At 40.8% G+C, this 16,317-nt stretch overlaps 2 protein-coding genes across 3 annotated transcripts; both read left to right on the top strand.

The window, feature by feature from the left end:
* Positions 1-2,553: 2,553 nt before the first annotated feature.
* On the top strand, positions 2,554-6,286 carry lum (lumican). Its single transcript, XM_020092219.2, has 3 exons — positions 2,554-2,632; positions 3,566-4,444; positions 4,818-6,286. The coding sequence occupies exons 2-3, from the start codon at positions 3,571-3,573 to the stop codon at positions 4,970-4,972; spliced, it is 1,029 nt and encodes a 342-aa protein (XP_019947778.1). The 5' UTR covers positions 2,554-2,632; positions 3,566-3,570; the 3' UTR covers positions 4,973-6,286.
* Positions 6,287-9,757: 3,471 nt separating this feature from the next.
* Positions 9,758-15,967, top strand: kera (keratocan). 2 transcript variants are annotated; one of them, XM_069520185.1, is made up of 3 exons: positions 9,758-10,091; positions 14,008-14,883; positions 15,007-15,967. In XM_069520185.1, the coding sequence occupies exons 2-3, from the start codon at positions 14,022-14,024 to the stop codon at positions 15,174-15,176; spliced, it is 1,032 nt and encodes a 343-aa protein (XP_069376286.1). In that variant the 5' UTR covers positions 9,758-10,091; positions 14,008-14,021; the 3' UTR covers positions 15,177-15,967. The 2 variants fall into 2 exon arrangements, with proteins under 2 accessions (XP_069376286.1, XP_019947777.1); XM_020092218.2 differs by lacking the exon at positions 9,758-10,091 and adding an exon at positions 12,758-12,914.
* Positions 15,968-16,317: the final 350 nt, after the last annotated feature.

The raw sequence follows: 16,317 nt of genomic DNA, 5'->3' as shown, positions 1-16,317 counted from the left end.
GAACATAAATCATTGTGATAAGAACCTCAAATGTCCCATCTGCTAACATGGAGAGAGCTTAACACAAGTCCTGCCTGTCTCGTGTTTCAAAATAAGAGCCTTGAAAAGGGATCGTTTCTAATCTCTTCCAAACATCGGTGTTGAGCGTCGCATCCCTGCACTGGTCCCCTTCGATAATTTTCTTTAAAATAAGATAAATTAAAGCTTCTGTTATGATCCACGACTTTAAAATCCAAACTATACAAATAATAAATGCTCTTACTGTGCGAAAACTTCTAAAAAATGAGTTCAGAGCATTTCCTGCTTTGTTGATCAATCCAGCTTTAAAGTCAAAAGCTTTGAGGACAAAAAAAAAACTACATGGAGCCATTAAAGCCGACTGTCCGAGGCGTTTCCACGTTTCTTCACCAGATACTGATCAAGTGATTTGTGACATTGCATCATGTGGGCATGGAGGGGGGCTGGGGGCCCCTCCCCCTGCAGCAGAGGGTCAATCAGCGCAGGTGAGAGCTGTCAGCTGATTGATCCTGAAGACAGACATGAAGACAGACCCACGGGGACAGTCTGGAAGAGGCTGACACGAGAAGCCTGAAGCGGTTGTGTGGGATAATTTGTGTTTGTTTCATTTATGTTTGCTCACGTGAGTGTTCACAATTAAAATGCTGAAAAGCAACATGTCCGTCTCTGGCTGTGTGTGTGTGTGTGTGTGTGTGGGAGACCCCGGGGGCATCGGACATCACCACACGTTATTATAACCCCTCACAATTAGAGGAGAATCAAACAAACTGCAGTCAAGTTCAAACAAAGTATAAAGAGAGTCCACGTCTACCATCTGGTCGGATGGAAAGGACATAAGAGCATGAGACATCAACACAAAGCACAGTGACTAAGCTAAATGACAGAATGTTTGTTTTCCACAGCCGTCTGGAACAGCTTGAGTCAGGGTTCACGTGAAAACTTTAACAGAGATGGAAACACACCAACTTCAGCAAAATAAATGTTTTGGGCTGTTTGCTGACGAAGGGCTTGTGTCTGGAACAAAGGAGCAGATGCTTCTGAGGGGTTCGTCCATTCTTTACCCGTAGAAAGACGAAGGTAATGCAAGCAAATGATACATTCCCGTCTTTAAATTATATTACAATCAGTAAATCGATGCCTTGAATTAAAACCATGAATCAGTGCAGTCGCAGGCCACATTGGTTGAATGGCACATTGAGGCTTGTCCAGTTCAGGGGCTGCATCCTAAGTAGGCTGCAACCTGAAACTTTCAAAAACCAGATGAACCGCAGGTAAAGATTGTTTCAGTTTCGGCTCAGGGTTGAGTTCCACAAATTCAGTAAAGATGGAGATGATCTGGGCACAGACAGATAATAGATGTTTGAGCTCTGTGACTTGGGTGGAGTGGTTTCTCAGTGAAAAGAGGTGAGATGACCTATCAGATGCTAGAATGGACGTAACAATCCTGCAAAGGGAGTTGAACGTCTCGAATTACTGTTACGATTATCTGGAGTGGGAGACCGAGAAAAATATGCAGAAATCAAGACATTTCCCCTCTGACATTTGTTGGGAAATCAGATATTTTCGAGTAAGAATGTGAAGAATGAAGCTTTTCCACAAGATGGTCTCTTAGTGTGCTTTTCGAGTAGAGTAACAGACCGCGACCAATTAAATCCAGGTGTCAATTCCCAGCATGCTCTGACGGCTTGATGGATGTCCACCAGCAAATGGGAGAAACATTTGGCCATTTTCTCCCCCTACTCGGTTCTTCCTCAACTCCATCTTACAGATAAGTGGAACCCTACCCATGTTAATTCTATGACTACTTGCTCACTGTAGAACTGGAAGATTGCAGGGCTTTTAAGTGCATGGGCAAGAAAATGTGTGGGTGCAACACTGAAGAGAGGAATAATTCATAGTAAAGACACATGGGATCGATTGGATCTGCTTTCACCACCCACCTTTCATGCCCTCGTCAAAAACAGGAGAGATGTTTGCTTCCAGTGTTACGTAAGTCCTCTCTGGCCGTCTCATAACCTTTTTCTGTCAGATTTTCCAAAGCCTCATTCACAGCCCAGGAGGTACGATTGAATTTAGTCTTCTCCATAACCGGCGTCTGGGTTAAATGGCTGCCAGAGATCATTTTCACAATTTTTCCACACATGGCTTCTCCTGCCTTTTAAGACTTTTCCATGCGCCATCTACCCAGCGCCAAGGTGAACTTGCAAACACTTTGTTGGGAGGACAATAAAAAGAGGAGGTTGATTTGTGACGGTGGAGGAGTCATCAGTCTCTACAGATATTAAGCTTTTGAGGTGGAGTCCTGTTGCACCTGCTCCAGGTTAGTTAACAGTCTTTAGATGATGCTCCCCAGACATTTACACTGATGTCATCTTCGATTCATATGACGACTTGACCAACTCCAGGAAGCAGAAACCTCCTCTCCTCCCCCCTCCTCAGATTTTCCCTCTCTGTCTCTCCATCTACCTCTTTCTCTCTCTCTCTCGCTCTCTCTCTCTCTCTCCTCCCCCTCTCTCCCTCTGTGTTTTTCTCCAGAGACCTCCAGTTTTTGAACACCACAGTGTTCTTACCTACTGGCCCTCCACCCCACACACACGAACAGAGAGAAGCGCAGGTAAGCTTACATATGGAGGCAAGGCTTTGTGATTTCCTGTTTGATTATTCCTCTTTATTTCTGTTGTCTGGATGGGATTATCAGATGGGCATGGGCTAGAGCTACAACAGAGGAGGCTAGAATACTAATGCATGGAACAAAAAACAAGTTTTAGAGTTTGTATATTGAATCAAGAACATCGACGATGATGTATTTGCCTAAATCGTTACATGTTTATATGGATCTAAAGGGGCTTTTAATGACTCTTTCATAGATTTGGGAAACTTTAGTCATGGAAAAAAATCTGTTGCACTTGGATCCAGGGTCTGTCTGCATTTTTCATGGATCTGGAATTCATTATTCTGGTTATGCATTGTTTGCATGGTGGATTTTCTACAACAATGACCCTAAACTAGGTCTGGGTTTAGTTCTTCATGCACCAAAACACATCTTTAAGATTTCTAATACATTTATTATGTATGTATTTTGTTTATCATTGAAACATCTGCTTTGCTCCCATTGGTGGTTTATGTAGAAATCACTCAAGATGATAGTGTTGGAGCAGCACAGTTTGGTTTAAGCTACAATGATGTGGCTTGACACAAATAACTGAAGCAAGAAATCAGCTGACATGAACTCTTTATTGATTATATACACTAACACTCAGGAGAGTGGGTGTGGTTTGTGTCAGGGGGTAGGACTGTCATACGTTTTGTCATCTAAGTTTAAAAATGAGTTTTTCTTTCTTTTATTTACTTTATTATGTATATTTCTGATTCATTTTGTGTTTAATCACGACTGATGTGAATCACACCTGCAGGGGTTTCAGTTAATCAACTGCATTTGTCCTTTCTTGTTGAAGATTCAGAGTTTATTGAGTTTTGTTACTCCAACCTCTAACTGTTCCATCTTTTTTCCCTGCCTCCCCTTCCACTCTGTTTGTTGGATCCCCAGGAGCCATGTCTCTTCTACGTGTTCCCCTGTTGGCTGTACTGGTCACTGTGGCCCTGTGCCAGTATTCTGATTACGACTACGAGCCTGTTTCCATGCTGGGACCATCAGGGCCCAACTGTAATCGTGAATGCGAGTGCCCCATCCTCTTCCCCTCTGCCATGTATTGTGACAGCCGCAAGCTCAAGTCTGTTCCCGTAGTCCCAACAGGGATCAAGTACCTGTACCTCCAGAACAACCAGATTGAAGAGATCACTGCAGGAGTGTTTGATAACGTTACTGCTGAACTTCGCTGGCTTGTTCTTGACAACAACCAGATCACCAATGCTAAAATAGCAAAGGGAACAATCGACAAACTCACTGCCCTGGAGAAGCTATTCTTCAGCTACAACAACCTCACAGAGCCAGTCATCCCTCCCTCAAAGTCCCTCGATGAGCTGAAGATAATGGACAACAAGTTGTCCAAGTTCCCCTCTGGACTTCTGAACGACAAAGAAAATTTGACTTCCATCAACCTTCAGCACAATCAGCTCACCTCTGATTCTCTCAGTGGGGCATTCAAAGGGCTGAAGAAGCTGCTGTCCCTGGATGTGAGCCACAACAAGCTGAAGAAGCTGCCGGCCGGTGTCCCCAGTTCACTGGAAATCCTCTATGCTGACTACAACGACATTGACAGTGTTGGAGCCGGATACCTGAACAAGCTGCCCGCGCTGCAGTACCTAAGGATCTCCCACAACAAGCTGGCGGACGGTGGGATCCCTGCTGGAGTTTTCAATGTATCATCACTGGTGGAGCTGGACCTGTCGTTCAACAGGCTGCAGTCCATCCCTGAGATCAACCTGCATCTGGAGCAACTCTACCTTCAGGCCAACGAGATCAACAGTGAGTGGCTATAAACTGCATTTTCAAATATTTCCTCAAAATGTCTTTTCTCGAAGGAGCGTCTTAAGCTTCATCAGTGACAGAAACAGAACAGAATATGTGGGCACACTACCTCTGTGTGTGATTTGGCAAAAAGTGTAAAATGCAGTAATACACATTTTGCTAACGTTACTGAGCTACACATTAGCTCCAGTGTGGTTTTGTCTGATGGTCAGGTTTAGCCTAAATCACATTTGATTGGATAAACTTATATTTGCCCAAGTTCAAGGTAAGTTTACCAAAAAAACAAGGACCCTCTTGTGAAAACATTGCTCTTCATTTCGTTTTTTTCTACCAACTTCCATAACTTTCTCTCCTTTTTTATTCTCTGCAGAGATCGACATGTCAAGTTTCTGCAAGTTCACTGATATAAACACCTTTTCCCATCTGAAGCATCTGCGTCTGGACGCCAACAACATCACACACAGCAACATGCCCCTTGAGTCTGTCATGTGCCTGCGCCAAGCTCAAGATATCATGTTTGAATAAGGACCTCCCTCCAATCTATGGCCTTTCCCTGACCCCTCTGTACGATCATGACAGCTCATCCCCTGTGGATTTAAATGTCATAATATCCCAACTTTTGAATTACGGACGTAGATGTGATTAAAATCCAGGGTATCATATGATATCTTTATCAATTAAATACAAACAAATCTTCAACAAATCTAAAGTTGGGTAAATTGGAAACATTTTGAAAAGGTTTTGGTAACATATCTTGCAAAAAGTCAACTTCAGTCAGCATCAAGCAAGTAAATACAAATGAATATTCATGTTGAAATAAAAATAAATAAAATTACAATAAACAATATAAAAAGTAAATTAAAAAAAGTTCTATAAAAAGAAATCAATGTGTATGCTTTGATATAAAAAAGAACACACACTTTAAACATTCCTAACTTGTGATTGAATACAGATATAACGGAGTAAGCAGCAGCTTAAGTTCTCCAAAGTCTCGTTTCAGATGTTGCGTCACTTTGTTGTCTGTCTTGTATGTTCCAGTGTTTAGCATGTAGAATATAATATGGGTACAATGATGAATCCATTGCTGTGCAAAGGACCAGCTATAATAAGGATTGCATACTCAGTGTTTAATGCCTTTGTGAGAAAAGATGATCAAATTGTAAAATAGTTGCAGTTGAATTTTCAGTATCTTACATGATTTTTTGATTCCAGCGTTAATTCCTTGTCTGTCAATATTTACCCACTTGAAACTCCATACCTATATTCTAATGAGTCCCAGTGATTGACTCCAATGATAATCATTCCTGTAGTGAAATGAAAATGTCCATTGTCTTTAGGGAATCACTTCAAGCCCTAAACTACAGCAGGATTTACATGTTCCTGGTGTTAGGAAATAGAATGAATGACACAAGTAACACTGGTGTTATCCTCAAAAATACTTCCTCTGACTGAATGTCTCTTTGTTTTTCAGAACTCATGAGTCAAATTTTTTCTTTATGTGACTTTAATTCCTCTCTGTCCCCTGTCATGCACATCGCTGCTTTGTATACTACATTTGCATTACTTGCATGCATCCCATGGTACCATTCTTTGATAATAAACTACAGCTTTTGCAGTTAAGGTGTTTTGAAGTTGATAAATGCTTTTTTTAAAGAAGAACAATACAAAGTCAACTTGGCAGCGCGGTCATGTTGATTGAATTCATGTTCTGAGAAAATGACATTTTGTTCAGGTTTGTCTTTTCACCGTGATTTCTCATGTGGCCTTTGACTCGGTTACTGCTCTTGGATTTTCTGTGAGGAAACCAAACACAGTTGAATAAACTATGTTTCCAAAATATTTGTATGATATCGCTTTTTAAATTTCCTGTAGTTAATGTAGAGCATGTATGGAAACAAAATGTTAAAAACATAGATGCTCTGGCTTGATTACATTATATTATATTATAATATATTACATTATATTATATTATATTATATTTTAAGTAGAGAAATGTTTGGGGTCAGATAATAAGCAATGGCTGGTGTAGTAAAACTTTTAATTACACCATAGTGGTAGTGTAGTAAAAGTGTTTAAAACATATAAAATAAAGTGACCATATTTGGTTTGTATAAATGCCCAGATTTGGGCATATATATATATATATATATATATATATATATATATATATACTGTATAATATATATATATATATACTGTATATGGAAGGCCTATGTATATATATGTATATGATTGGTCAACATCAGAAACTCTACTCTTCTAGTTTTAGAAGCAAGTAAACAACAAGTTTAATACAATATTGTTGTGTATTGTATTGTCCACAGAGATAATTCAGTATCAAGCAGATATGTGTAGCAGCAGATATCAGCTGAGTAGTAGAACAGAGCAGGATTGGTTGCAGAAAGCTTCTGTCTTCCTTTCTGTTCTGTATCTTTGTGATGAGGTCGTTGTGTTAGCCATGGTTCACAAAGGGAAAAATAAGCTTTTGAGATGGATGGAAAGTCCTTCCAGGTATTATTCAGAGCCCGTACTTGTCTTTATTCACTGTTAACGTTCATGGCCTAGTTGTTTTTAAATCTCCCTACATTGTGGTTTTAATTTCATCCCCCTGTTTTCACTCTGTGTCGCTGAAGCCGTTCGTTTACATACAATCATCTTTGTTCAGTTTATAGCTGAAGTCAAACAAAGGCTGCTGGTCCTGGAGGGATGCAGGGTTTGCAGGGTTTCACTCTATTCCTGCAGCTTTAAGATATGTTCTGGGTAAATCTACCGTTCACTGTCTCAGACAGAAACCACAAATTATCTACGGCTGCTTGAAAACTATTTTATTTGGTCTGTAAAGCTTCGACACAGAAAGGTTCATATTAGTATCCCTGAGGGAGGACTTTAGCTTTACTGTTTCTAATAAGACACATCATAGTTTGCATATTTGATTGTTTGAAGATCTGCCTGCTGAACCATTTTAGGAACAATGCATGAAGATTAACAAGGCTATATCCTGCAGAGAGAAACAACATTAATTAATCTATTTTCTCTCACAGGTCATTTGAAAACGATACTTAGCAATGAGAATTTTAGGTTTTCTGTTCAGGTTTTTGAAGGTGGAATGTTTTTTTGTCGTGTGGTGATTGGAAACGTGTGAGAAATGTGTGTTGAACGTTGAGCCAAAAGGAACGAAAACCATAAAAACCAGAACATTCCTTTTAGTTTCTGCATCATGTTTCAAAAGCTTCCAAGAATCAATCTTATTTTGTTCTTTTTTCATAAGATTCACCGCTACCCCACATTTCTTACAGTACTCTGGATATTGTGTTTGTGAGCTTCTTATTATCAGGTTAAACTATAGTTCAAAACCAGAAGTTGTGCATGTGTTATTGTATCACTTCCTCATAATAATGGCGAACTGAAACTGGACCAAGAAGATGAGTCTGGATTCAATCAGACCTGGAAAAGTCTGTTTTTCATTTGTGTTTTTTTCAAAAGACACTTTGCTCGATTTGAGATCATTTAATTCTTTGTCTTTTCGGTCTCTCGTCCTTTCCTCCACTGTAGATGGTTAATTATGATAAAGACATTTAAGTGCTGGGAATGACAGAAATATAGGTTCACTTGATACGACATCAAACGACAGCCCCTTGTGATATATGAACGCACTGACACTGTGTGTGATAAATCAGGGGCACAGTGTAACACACACTGTCTCTGGGTGTGTGCTTGACAATCACATGTCACTTTGGTTTTTACAATATCAACGGTGCCTTTGCTGAGACGTGCACTAACAGTAACAGCTCCACTAATCCTGGCTGATGTAGACCACATGTGCTGGATCCGTTTGCTTCTTTTTCTTCTTAGTGCATTAGTCAAGAGTTCCTTATTCAAACAGACGCTACTCAAAGCCAGTAGGTTAGTAGACTAGATTCGTGGCAAATAGTTGTTGTGTAAATAGTTTCCAGATGTCCCATTTGATTCCTGCTAGGTGTCTGTAATGTAATCCAGCTGCTGTACGTACAATTCGACCCACTTATGTAAATGAAAGTCAGTAGTTGTGTGTGCGTCGGACTGTCATGAAGTGATGGGGGGTGATTTCATAAACCCACAGCTTCTCTATGCTGTCAGAACACTGGAATCATCTAAAGGCCTATTTCATCCATTATTGCCTGAGTGAACCTGATACAAGTCTGGGGGTAAAAATATTAGCAATCTTCTCACTGCCACCACTATTACAACATGATACATGTTTATTCTAATCCCTTTTTCACATTTCACATGTTTTTATATGGTCACTCATACCTGTTCCAAATCTGGGACAATTTCCTCCTCTTCCTCCTGAGTGACCCTTATTTAAATCCTGAGCAAAGCTTCTGCTGCCCCAGTCTAGACAATAAAGTCTTTTATAAGGCCTTAAGCTTCACATCCTTCTGCTCGGGACGTTGAGTGAAAGTATAATCAGCTGTTGCGGCCTCGCAGCTCAACTCCAAAGGTCCATCTTTCAGTCCAGACTGTTTCTAATGATTCTTGGACATTTCCTTCCTTCAGGTCATCCTTCCATCTTTTTGTCCTGTTCATTTCCCTTTTCTCAACGTTGTCACCAAATGTTTGGACTTTGGCCTCCAGATGTCCCATATGTGGCCTTTGCAGGAATAGAGCAATGAAATGTGGAGGAGTGACGGAGGGGACACCAGTCTGCAGCAAGTTTCCTTCGTGGTTGCAGAAAGTAAATGTGTTTTGTCACTACATCTTGTGTCACAGCATGACATCAATTTAAACGACTTTTATCTATAACAGTGTAGAACTTTATTGTTCAGCTGCCGTAATGAATTACTTGTGTAGTCCCATGTTCATAAAGTCTACTGGGATTAAAAGGGTCCGCGATAGCTCATGGGTGAGTCACTAGAAAAAGAATACAGTTTGACTTAATTGTGGTCTCAGGCTCCTGTTCCACCACAACAGACAGTGTTGTATTGTGAAGCCGACAATGACCTCAAGTTTAAATCCTCTTAAGTGATGTCAGTGAGTAATTTATCATCACTCACAGACATTAACAACAAAAAGAAGACTTGGGTTGTTAAAAAAGGGGAAGGGGTTGGGGGGGTTCTCCTGTAAATAGTTGGGTGTGAGCGTCTGAGCTCTAACTCCTCTACGCTCCTCTCTGACCTCACCTGACAACCCAGTTAACACACACAAGGCCTATGAACTGAAATGAGCCATAAATATGGGTAAAGAGCGAACACACCCTCAGTTGGAGACCAAATGGTTAAGTTGGGAGGGGTGACAGCACTTTAACCGTCAGGAGGACGACTTCAATCTCTACACTCAAGAGGGGACAGAATGAAAGAAGCAGAAAAAAAGCTGGGCTGGCAGGAGGGTAGGCAACCCAAACTCTGAAAGGACATCCCAACTGACACACCATCGCTCTCCCACCCACAACAACACAGGCTCCGTCCTCTTAGTTCCACCAGTGCATGTCTAACGTGCAGCCCTGGTGGGAATCGGACCAACAACAATACAAGACTAGTCAGGTTAGCTCTGTCTCGACCACATCAGAGCCACCGAAGCTGTGGACAATCATCATCACACCTAATCGCTGGAAGAGCAAGCAATCGTCACCTGGCTGCATGCAGACAACTCAAACCAGCAGGAGCAGGTAAAGATGATCTTATCTTTCTTTTGTCATAAATCAGTTTAAATGAGGAGGAGTTAAACGCTTAAAGAAAATAAACAGCTCATGGTTACGATCACTGTGTTTATCATCACCATTGATGTGAACCTTTTCAGCCTTTCAAAGCCTAGAGGTTGAGACAAAAATGATGTTAGCGTTGTCTTTTTTGTTTCAGTCACCTTTTAGTTTATAACATCAATATCTGGATGCCCACATTTGTAATCAATCAATTCACAATCTTTTCACCCGGCACTATGTAAAAAACAGCTGAGGTTGTTGGACACGCATCTTGGAAAGTCACTGTCACTGCCAGACATGTTTTTTCTTTTCCATACTTTCTCATTACTGGATGCAGTGTAAGCCACGCTAACTCTTCCAAATGATTCAATGTCATGAGGTGGATTTCAGCAAAGCCATCAACTGGAGTCCATCCTGCAAAAGCCCATGCAGCCCAAATTCAACCAGCGGTGTAATTAACATAGCTGGCTCAGACACAAAGCCCCTGGCAGGAAATTAGCATTATCATATTCTTCTGCATGTGTTTCTCTTTAGTCGGTCAGAGTGATTGTACCCGAAATTTGTTTTTCTGTTATGAATGTTCTGTTTTTCAGAGATCTGTAAAGTCTGACTCATCATTTTTAGCAGCTGCAGTATTTAATTGTGAATGCACACATCGTTAATGGCTGTTGTTTTGTAAATAGGATGGAAGGGTGTCCGGTCTGTGTGGGAAACCACAACCAAGTTCAGTTGAATCACACTTCCTTAATTGTATTTTTTTTTTTTTTACTTTATTCACATTTCTGACAAATTGGATAAGTGTTATTCTCACTCTGTAAAAAGACTCTTAAGATTCTTATCACATTGACATTTCCATTGATTCTCAATTTACTCCACACAGCTTTTATGAGGCTGTTGGGCCTGTAGCAGTCATAGCCAGATGGAGTGGAGGTGTATTTTCAGTGTAGAGGTTACAAGCCAGCTGTCCTGTTACTCAACATGGTGCATGCTAAGTAATTGTAAGGTCAAAAGCCTCTGCAGTCTGTCAGCAAACGGTGTCATCCTCAGAGAGCTTATCAATCATATACCTGTACTTCAACAGGAAGAATTCGCCATCTGTAAACAAATAGAGATTTTATCATGATACGATAAATGTGTGGAGAGTGGTACTGTCACTTTAGGCTAACCAGCTACATTTGCTTGGACATCACAGGGACTGATGCAAACATGTCTATTCATCTAAACGGCAATTTGTCTTTGACTTAAAGTTCCTTAAATTGTCCCACGCATTATGTCTGTGTGTGTGAGTTACCATGTGCAGAGGAATGACCACGGTTCACAAATGCCCTTTGGCTAATACAGGAGGAACTCTAATGGGCTTGCATGGCTGATGGCAAGTGTTGCTCCTATCCTCACACAAGTCAGCAAGGATTATCCTGTTGCATTCAAGCCTTTGCCGTCATTGCTAGAAATTAGCGCGATCTCATGCTGGCATGTGTAGAGGTCACCAATCCTGACGCTAGCTATCTTCTGTAAAAACAATTTGCTTGGCCAGCGTGCAGTAAAATCCCTTTAGATTAAGTCTGACCTCCCTCCTACAACACCATTACCTCTCATGTCTGCTGACAATGTTTTGTGCCTAAGAACAGTGCGTCTTATTAGTGCTTTGTGCTTTTCCTGTAGTTCCTTCCCTGGTGTGAACATAAACTCACCACAATCCTAAAAGCTAACCATTAAACAAAGAGTCTAACATTCAATTAAACTAACTGTACTCACTTTATTCACAGATTTCCCTCAAGCACTACTTTGAGAACTCTTCTGCTCTATGCATATCCCTTCATCCTCCAGTTCCGGCAAATCTTTCAGCAGAATATTAATGATGCTCCACCTCGTCCCACTACCCAGTACAATGAAGCCATTGCAGTGTCTTTCAGAGCGGCCTTCCACCTGCTTCAAGGTGACACTGGTGGAAAGGAGGTCAACTGTGGCCATGAAAAGACACACACGCCCTAAAATAATACTTATTATACTGTGTGTGTAGATATATCTATATACATATCCAGTGTCAGCCAAATTATGTTCTCTTTTGTGTTGTACTGCATTATCTATAGGTTCTTATTTGTTCATAATTCCACTTTCTCTACTAGTTTGACATGAGACATGATAGTTAATGTGTGCATTTGGTGATCCCATGCTTACAGTCTTGGCTAGATGGCCTCTTGCTGGATCCACTCGTGTGAGTTGTACATTTGAAGACAATATTGTGCACATTACAATATACTGAACTGTATTTTTGTTTTTCTTCTTCTTTATCCCACGTCCTCTGTTGACTGCATTCACTGTAAGACATTAATTTGCTCAATCAACCAGATTAATTAATCCTGATCACACTGTGGACAGAAACAGCACACATTTAGCGCAAAGGTGCAAAGGCCAGCAAGGACTCAGGGATTTGTGAGTGGAGTTAAAAAGAGATCAAGCAGGCACCCAGGGGAGGAAGGGTTGTACATGTGGAAGTCAGCAAACAAAGAACGGGAAGGCTTGCATCAGCCTGTTTCTAAGTGGGCCAAGTCTCATGCACTGAAAAGGCTTAAGTACGCTATACCATTGGATTATGACCTTTGGTCCGTGCAGCGTCTGATTGGCCGAAAAGAGGCTTTAGTGTTATCATGAGTGACAGGCTGGCACACGTTGAATGAAAAAGCTGGAGGTACAAATACAGGGAAGTAAGAGGGATAGCCTCATCATTTGCGACATCACTTGCTGACTTGCTGAAGGAGGACAGGAAAGAGGGAACTTGCAAAGTTTAAGGTAAGCTTGATATCTGGATGGCGCTGGTAGGCTGTGTGAGTTGGTTTGATAGAAATGCAAGAATGAAACACAGTTTTAGCATTTGTGCACCTCGTACTCCAAAGGTAGTTTGAGAAGCTTTGATCCCTGCACAATGAGATAACAGGGGCACGTCTCTCAGAGCAGATGTGTCGGGTTCACTTTGAAGTGTACCGATCGATGGCCGACCCAAAACAAATTCCAGCGGAATGTGGAGTGCATCAGAAATTTAAACAAGCAACAGATGGCAGCTGAGAGGAATCAGGTTGAGGCTGAAGAGATGGATGGATGGAAGATGGTAGAGCTGCACTTGGATTTTGTTACTTTCTCCTTTCTTTTTTTTTAATTGTACTTGACATTGTCTCAGGCAATAATGTATCTATCCTCAATGTTTGGCTGAAACGTGTGTGTGATTGTCAGCAATTCTCACTAAATCAGCTCTACAAACCAAAGTAATAGAGCTAAGAGTTGCATGGCATGGTTCATACACTTTGCAATCAAAGCATGACTCATGAAGTTCAGTGTGCATCTTGTAACTGCAAAATTCAAAGGTTTTCCAAATGCAATTAAACCTGACCTGGTTCTGCATCCTGTCTTTGGAGCTTTACTTGTCACTCGCAGACAAAGTGATGACCCTGTAAGAGCGGGCTGCCTTGACCTGCTGGCAGCTGCCACTGGAATTTAAAGATAATGATATTAGCGGTAGAGTAAGTGACACACGCTGGGTTTGGCCTATTTTGGGCAACTGTTTGTATTAGTGAATACTCTGTCAGTTGTTTCAATTGCAAATGAATCCAGCCACATGATTGATAGATTGGTGGAGATTGATAGGCCTTGTTAACCAAGAATTACAAAATAGTGTTCTCACGCGCAAATGGTTGCATGGGTCATCACAGTATTGTCCTAATTCCTCAAAGACCCCAATCCTTTCTAAATGATATCATCTTGTCTGATCCCCTTTACCTTGGATATGGTGCATTCACATGTCTCTTTGTCTTAAGGCCTCTGTAAGAATGATCAGCACCTTTCACAGCTGTTTGTCTCTAATATTGCTTTATCTCCCTTTCTATCATAGATTGGATTTTAAAAATGGCACATCTCACGAGCCTTCTCTGCATCTTGTGCCTGGTTGGGTCCGTCATCAACCAGGACATGCCTTACGAGGAATACATGGCCCAGATCCAAGCCTGCCCTAAAGAGTGTCACTGCCCCCCAAACTTTCCGCGCGCTGTCTATTGTGACAATAGGAGCCTGAAGACCCTCCCCACAATCCCTAGAAACACATGGTATCTCTACTTGCAGAACAATCTAATAGAAGTGCTGTCAGCTGATGCCCTGCGTAATGCCACACAACTGCGCTGGCTGAACCTAAACCACAACAAAATCACAAGTGAAGGAGTGGAAGAAGGTGTCCTGAATGCAATGTCTCACCTGGTGCACCTGTACATGGATGACAACCTCTTGTCTTCAGTGCCATCACCCCTGCCAGCCAGTCTGGAGCATCTACGTCTCTCTCGCAACCGCATCTCCAAGATCCCTGCTGGTGCCTTCATTGGTCTGGATAAGCTGAGCCTCCTGGACCTCCAGGGGAATAAGTTAATGGATGATGCTGTGACTGAGGTGAGCCTGAAGGGTCTAAACAACTTGGTACAGATCAACCTAGCCAAGAACCAGCTGACAAGCATGCCTCTCGGCCTACCACCCACCACCACTCAGCTTTTTCTTGATGGCAACAACATTGAGAAGATCCCAGTCGGCTACTTTAAAGGATTGCCCAAAGTGGCATTTCTGAGGCTCAACCACAACAAACTTGGCAGCAGTGGAGTTCCCAAACATGTGTTTAATATCTCCAGCATCTTAGATTTGCAACTGTCCCACAACCAGCTGACTGAGGTGCCCGTCATTTCCTCAGGCCTTGAACACCTTCTCCTCGACCACAACAAGATCAAAAGTAAGTCTATGATTAATTTCAGTTGTAGATTCATAAAGAAGAGTTATTTTTATGCATCTGTTGCATGTAATGGTAAAGGTGGAATAAGTCTTGTAACCTTGATTTTCTTTCTTGTTTTTACAGGTGTAAGCGGATCTAATATCTGCCCTGTCTCTATTGACACTGTTGATGACTCTATCAATGAAAGTGTTCCTCGATTGCGCTACCTCCGACTGGATGGCAATGAGATTAAGCCACCAATTTCGAGGGATGTCATCCTCTGCTTCCGTCTCCTGAGGTCCATTGTCATTTAAGAAAAGGAAACTCATCTTCATGTCATTGACTAATTCTTATTTCCCACAATCAATGACGTGGCAATTTGGGTGCTGGTCTAAAAAAAAATTTACTTGTGAAACCTTGAATCAAAATTGGTGACATGAGTCCAACTATTTTACACTAGTTGGCATCAACCCATATTCATTGTTGTGTATCCAGAAAACATGACGATTTCAATTCAGATAAGTAACAACAACGTCTTGAAGGAACTGATGAGTTAGACGCTGACCTGAGGTTCTGGTGCCTTATGTTGTAAACATCCGCATTTAGAATTATGAACCAACATTTCTTACAACACAGCATGACAGTGATTTAGGGGGAAATATGTACTTATGTATGTGAATATCTTAATGATAGTGATTTACTGTCATTATCATTTTATTTAGGCAGAACTTGAATTAATGCATAAGGAAATATACCTTTGTTTTTTTTTATCTGTTGTTTCAGGAAATCTTTTGCTTTGTATCTGTAGACTTGACACCAAACACATATTCTTGTGTTCTTTAACTCTAGAAAATGATTCTGTTCTACAATTATGCATATATAATGTAGGTAATTTATTTTTATTTAATATTAAGAAGAAAAATTGTCCTTGCAAACATTTTAGAGTCCTGTCTATATCTACGGCCAATATTCCTTAATGTTTTGTATGCAAAAGAATGCCAACACTATTTTTTAATTCTGATCATTATTGAAGAACCAGAATTACATGAGCAAGAGATTCAATTTTAATTATCTTCAGTTTGAATAAAATTTCCAAAAATGAAAATGTGATTTTGTCCTTTTTGTTTTACATCTCCAACACTTTCACTTAACTGTAAATTATTTGGTGGAAATAATATTGCTGATTATTTTAAGATTAAAATTACATAGGTGAACATAGAGTAAATTGTCATCCATACAACATTGCCTATGAATAACTGTACTCCCATTACATAAGTAAAGTATTTTGTGTGTCTTTCTTGACTCACTCACATCTCTTTGGCCTATAAAACAACATTAACATGAAATAACCTGCACAGATCACCTTCACACATTCTACTCCCAGTCATTTCTTCCTCTTCTCAAATATTTGAAGGCTCTAGATAAGGCTGAGTGATAGGGTACATAATGTTTCTA

This window comes from Paralichthys olivaceus, chromosome 23, assembly GCF_024713975.1.
Source record: "Paralichthys olivaceus isolate ysfri-2021 chromosome 23, ASM2471397v2, whole genome shotgun sequence".
NCBI classification, from domain to species: domain Eukaryota; kingdom Metazoa; phylum Chordata; class Actinopteri; order Pleuronectiformes; family Paralichthyidae; genus Paralichthys; species Paralichthys olivaceus.
This window is presented reverse-complemented; position numbering and strand designations above follow the sequence as displayed.

Excerpts from the sequence above, each read along its gene's own strand:
- lum (XM_020092219.2), top strand. The coding sequence starts at position 3,571 with ATGTCTCTTCTACGTGTTCCCCTGTTGGCTGTACTGGTCACTGTGGCC. Across the intron at positions 4,445-4,817 it reads TCAGGCCAACGAGATCAACA|AGATCGACATGTCAAGTTTC; the intron begins GTGAGTGGCTAT and ends TATTCTCTGCAG.
- kera (XM_069520185.1), top strand. The coding sequence starts at position 14,022 with ATGGCACATCTCACGAGCCTTCTCTGCATCTTGTGCCTGGTTGGGTCC. Across the intron at positions 14,884-15,006 it reads CGACCACAACAAGATCAAAA|GTGTAAGCGGATCTAATATC; the intron begins GTAAGTCTATGA and ends TTGTTTTTACAG.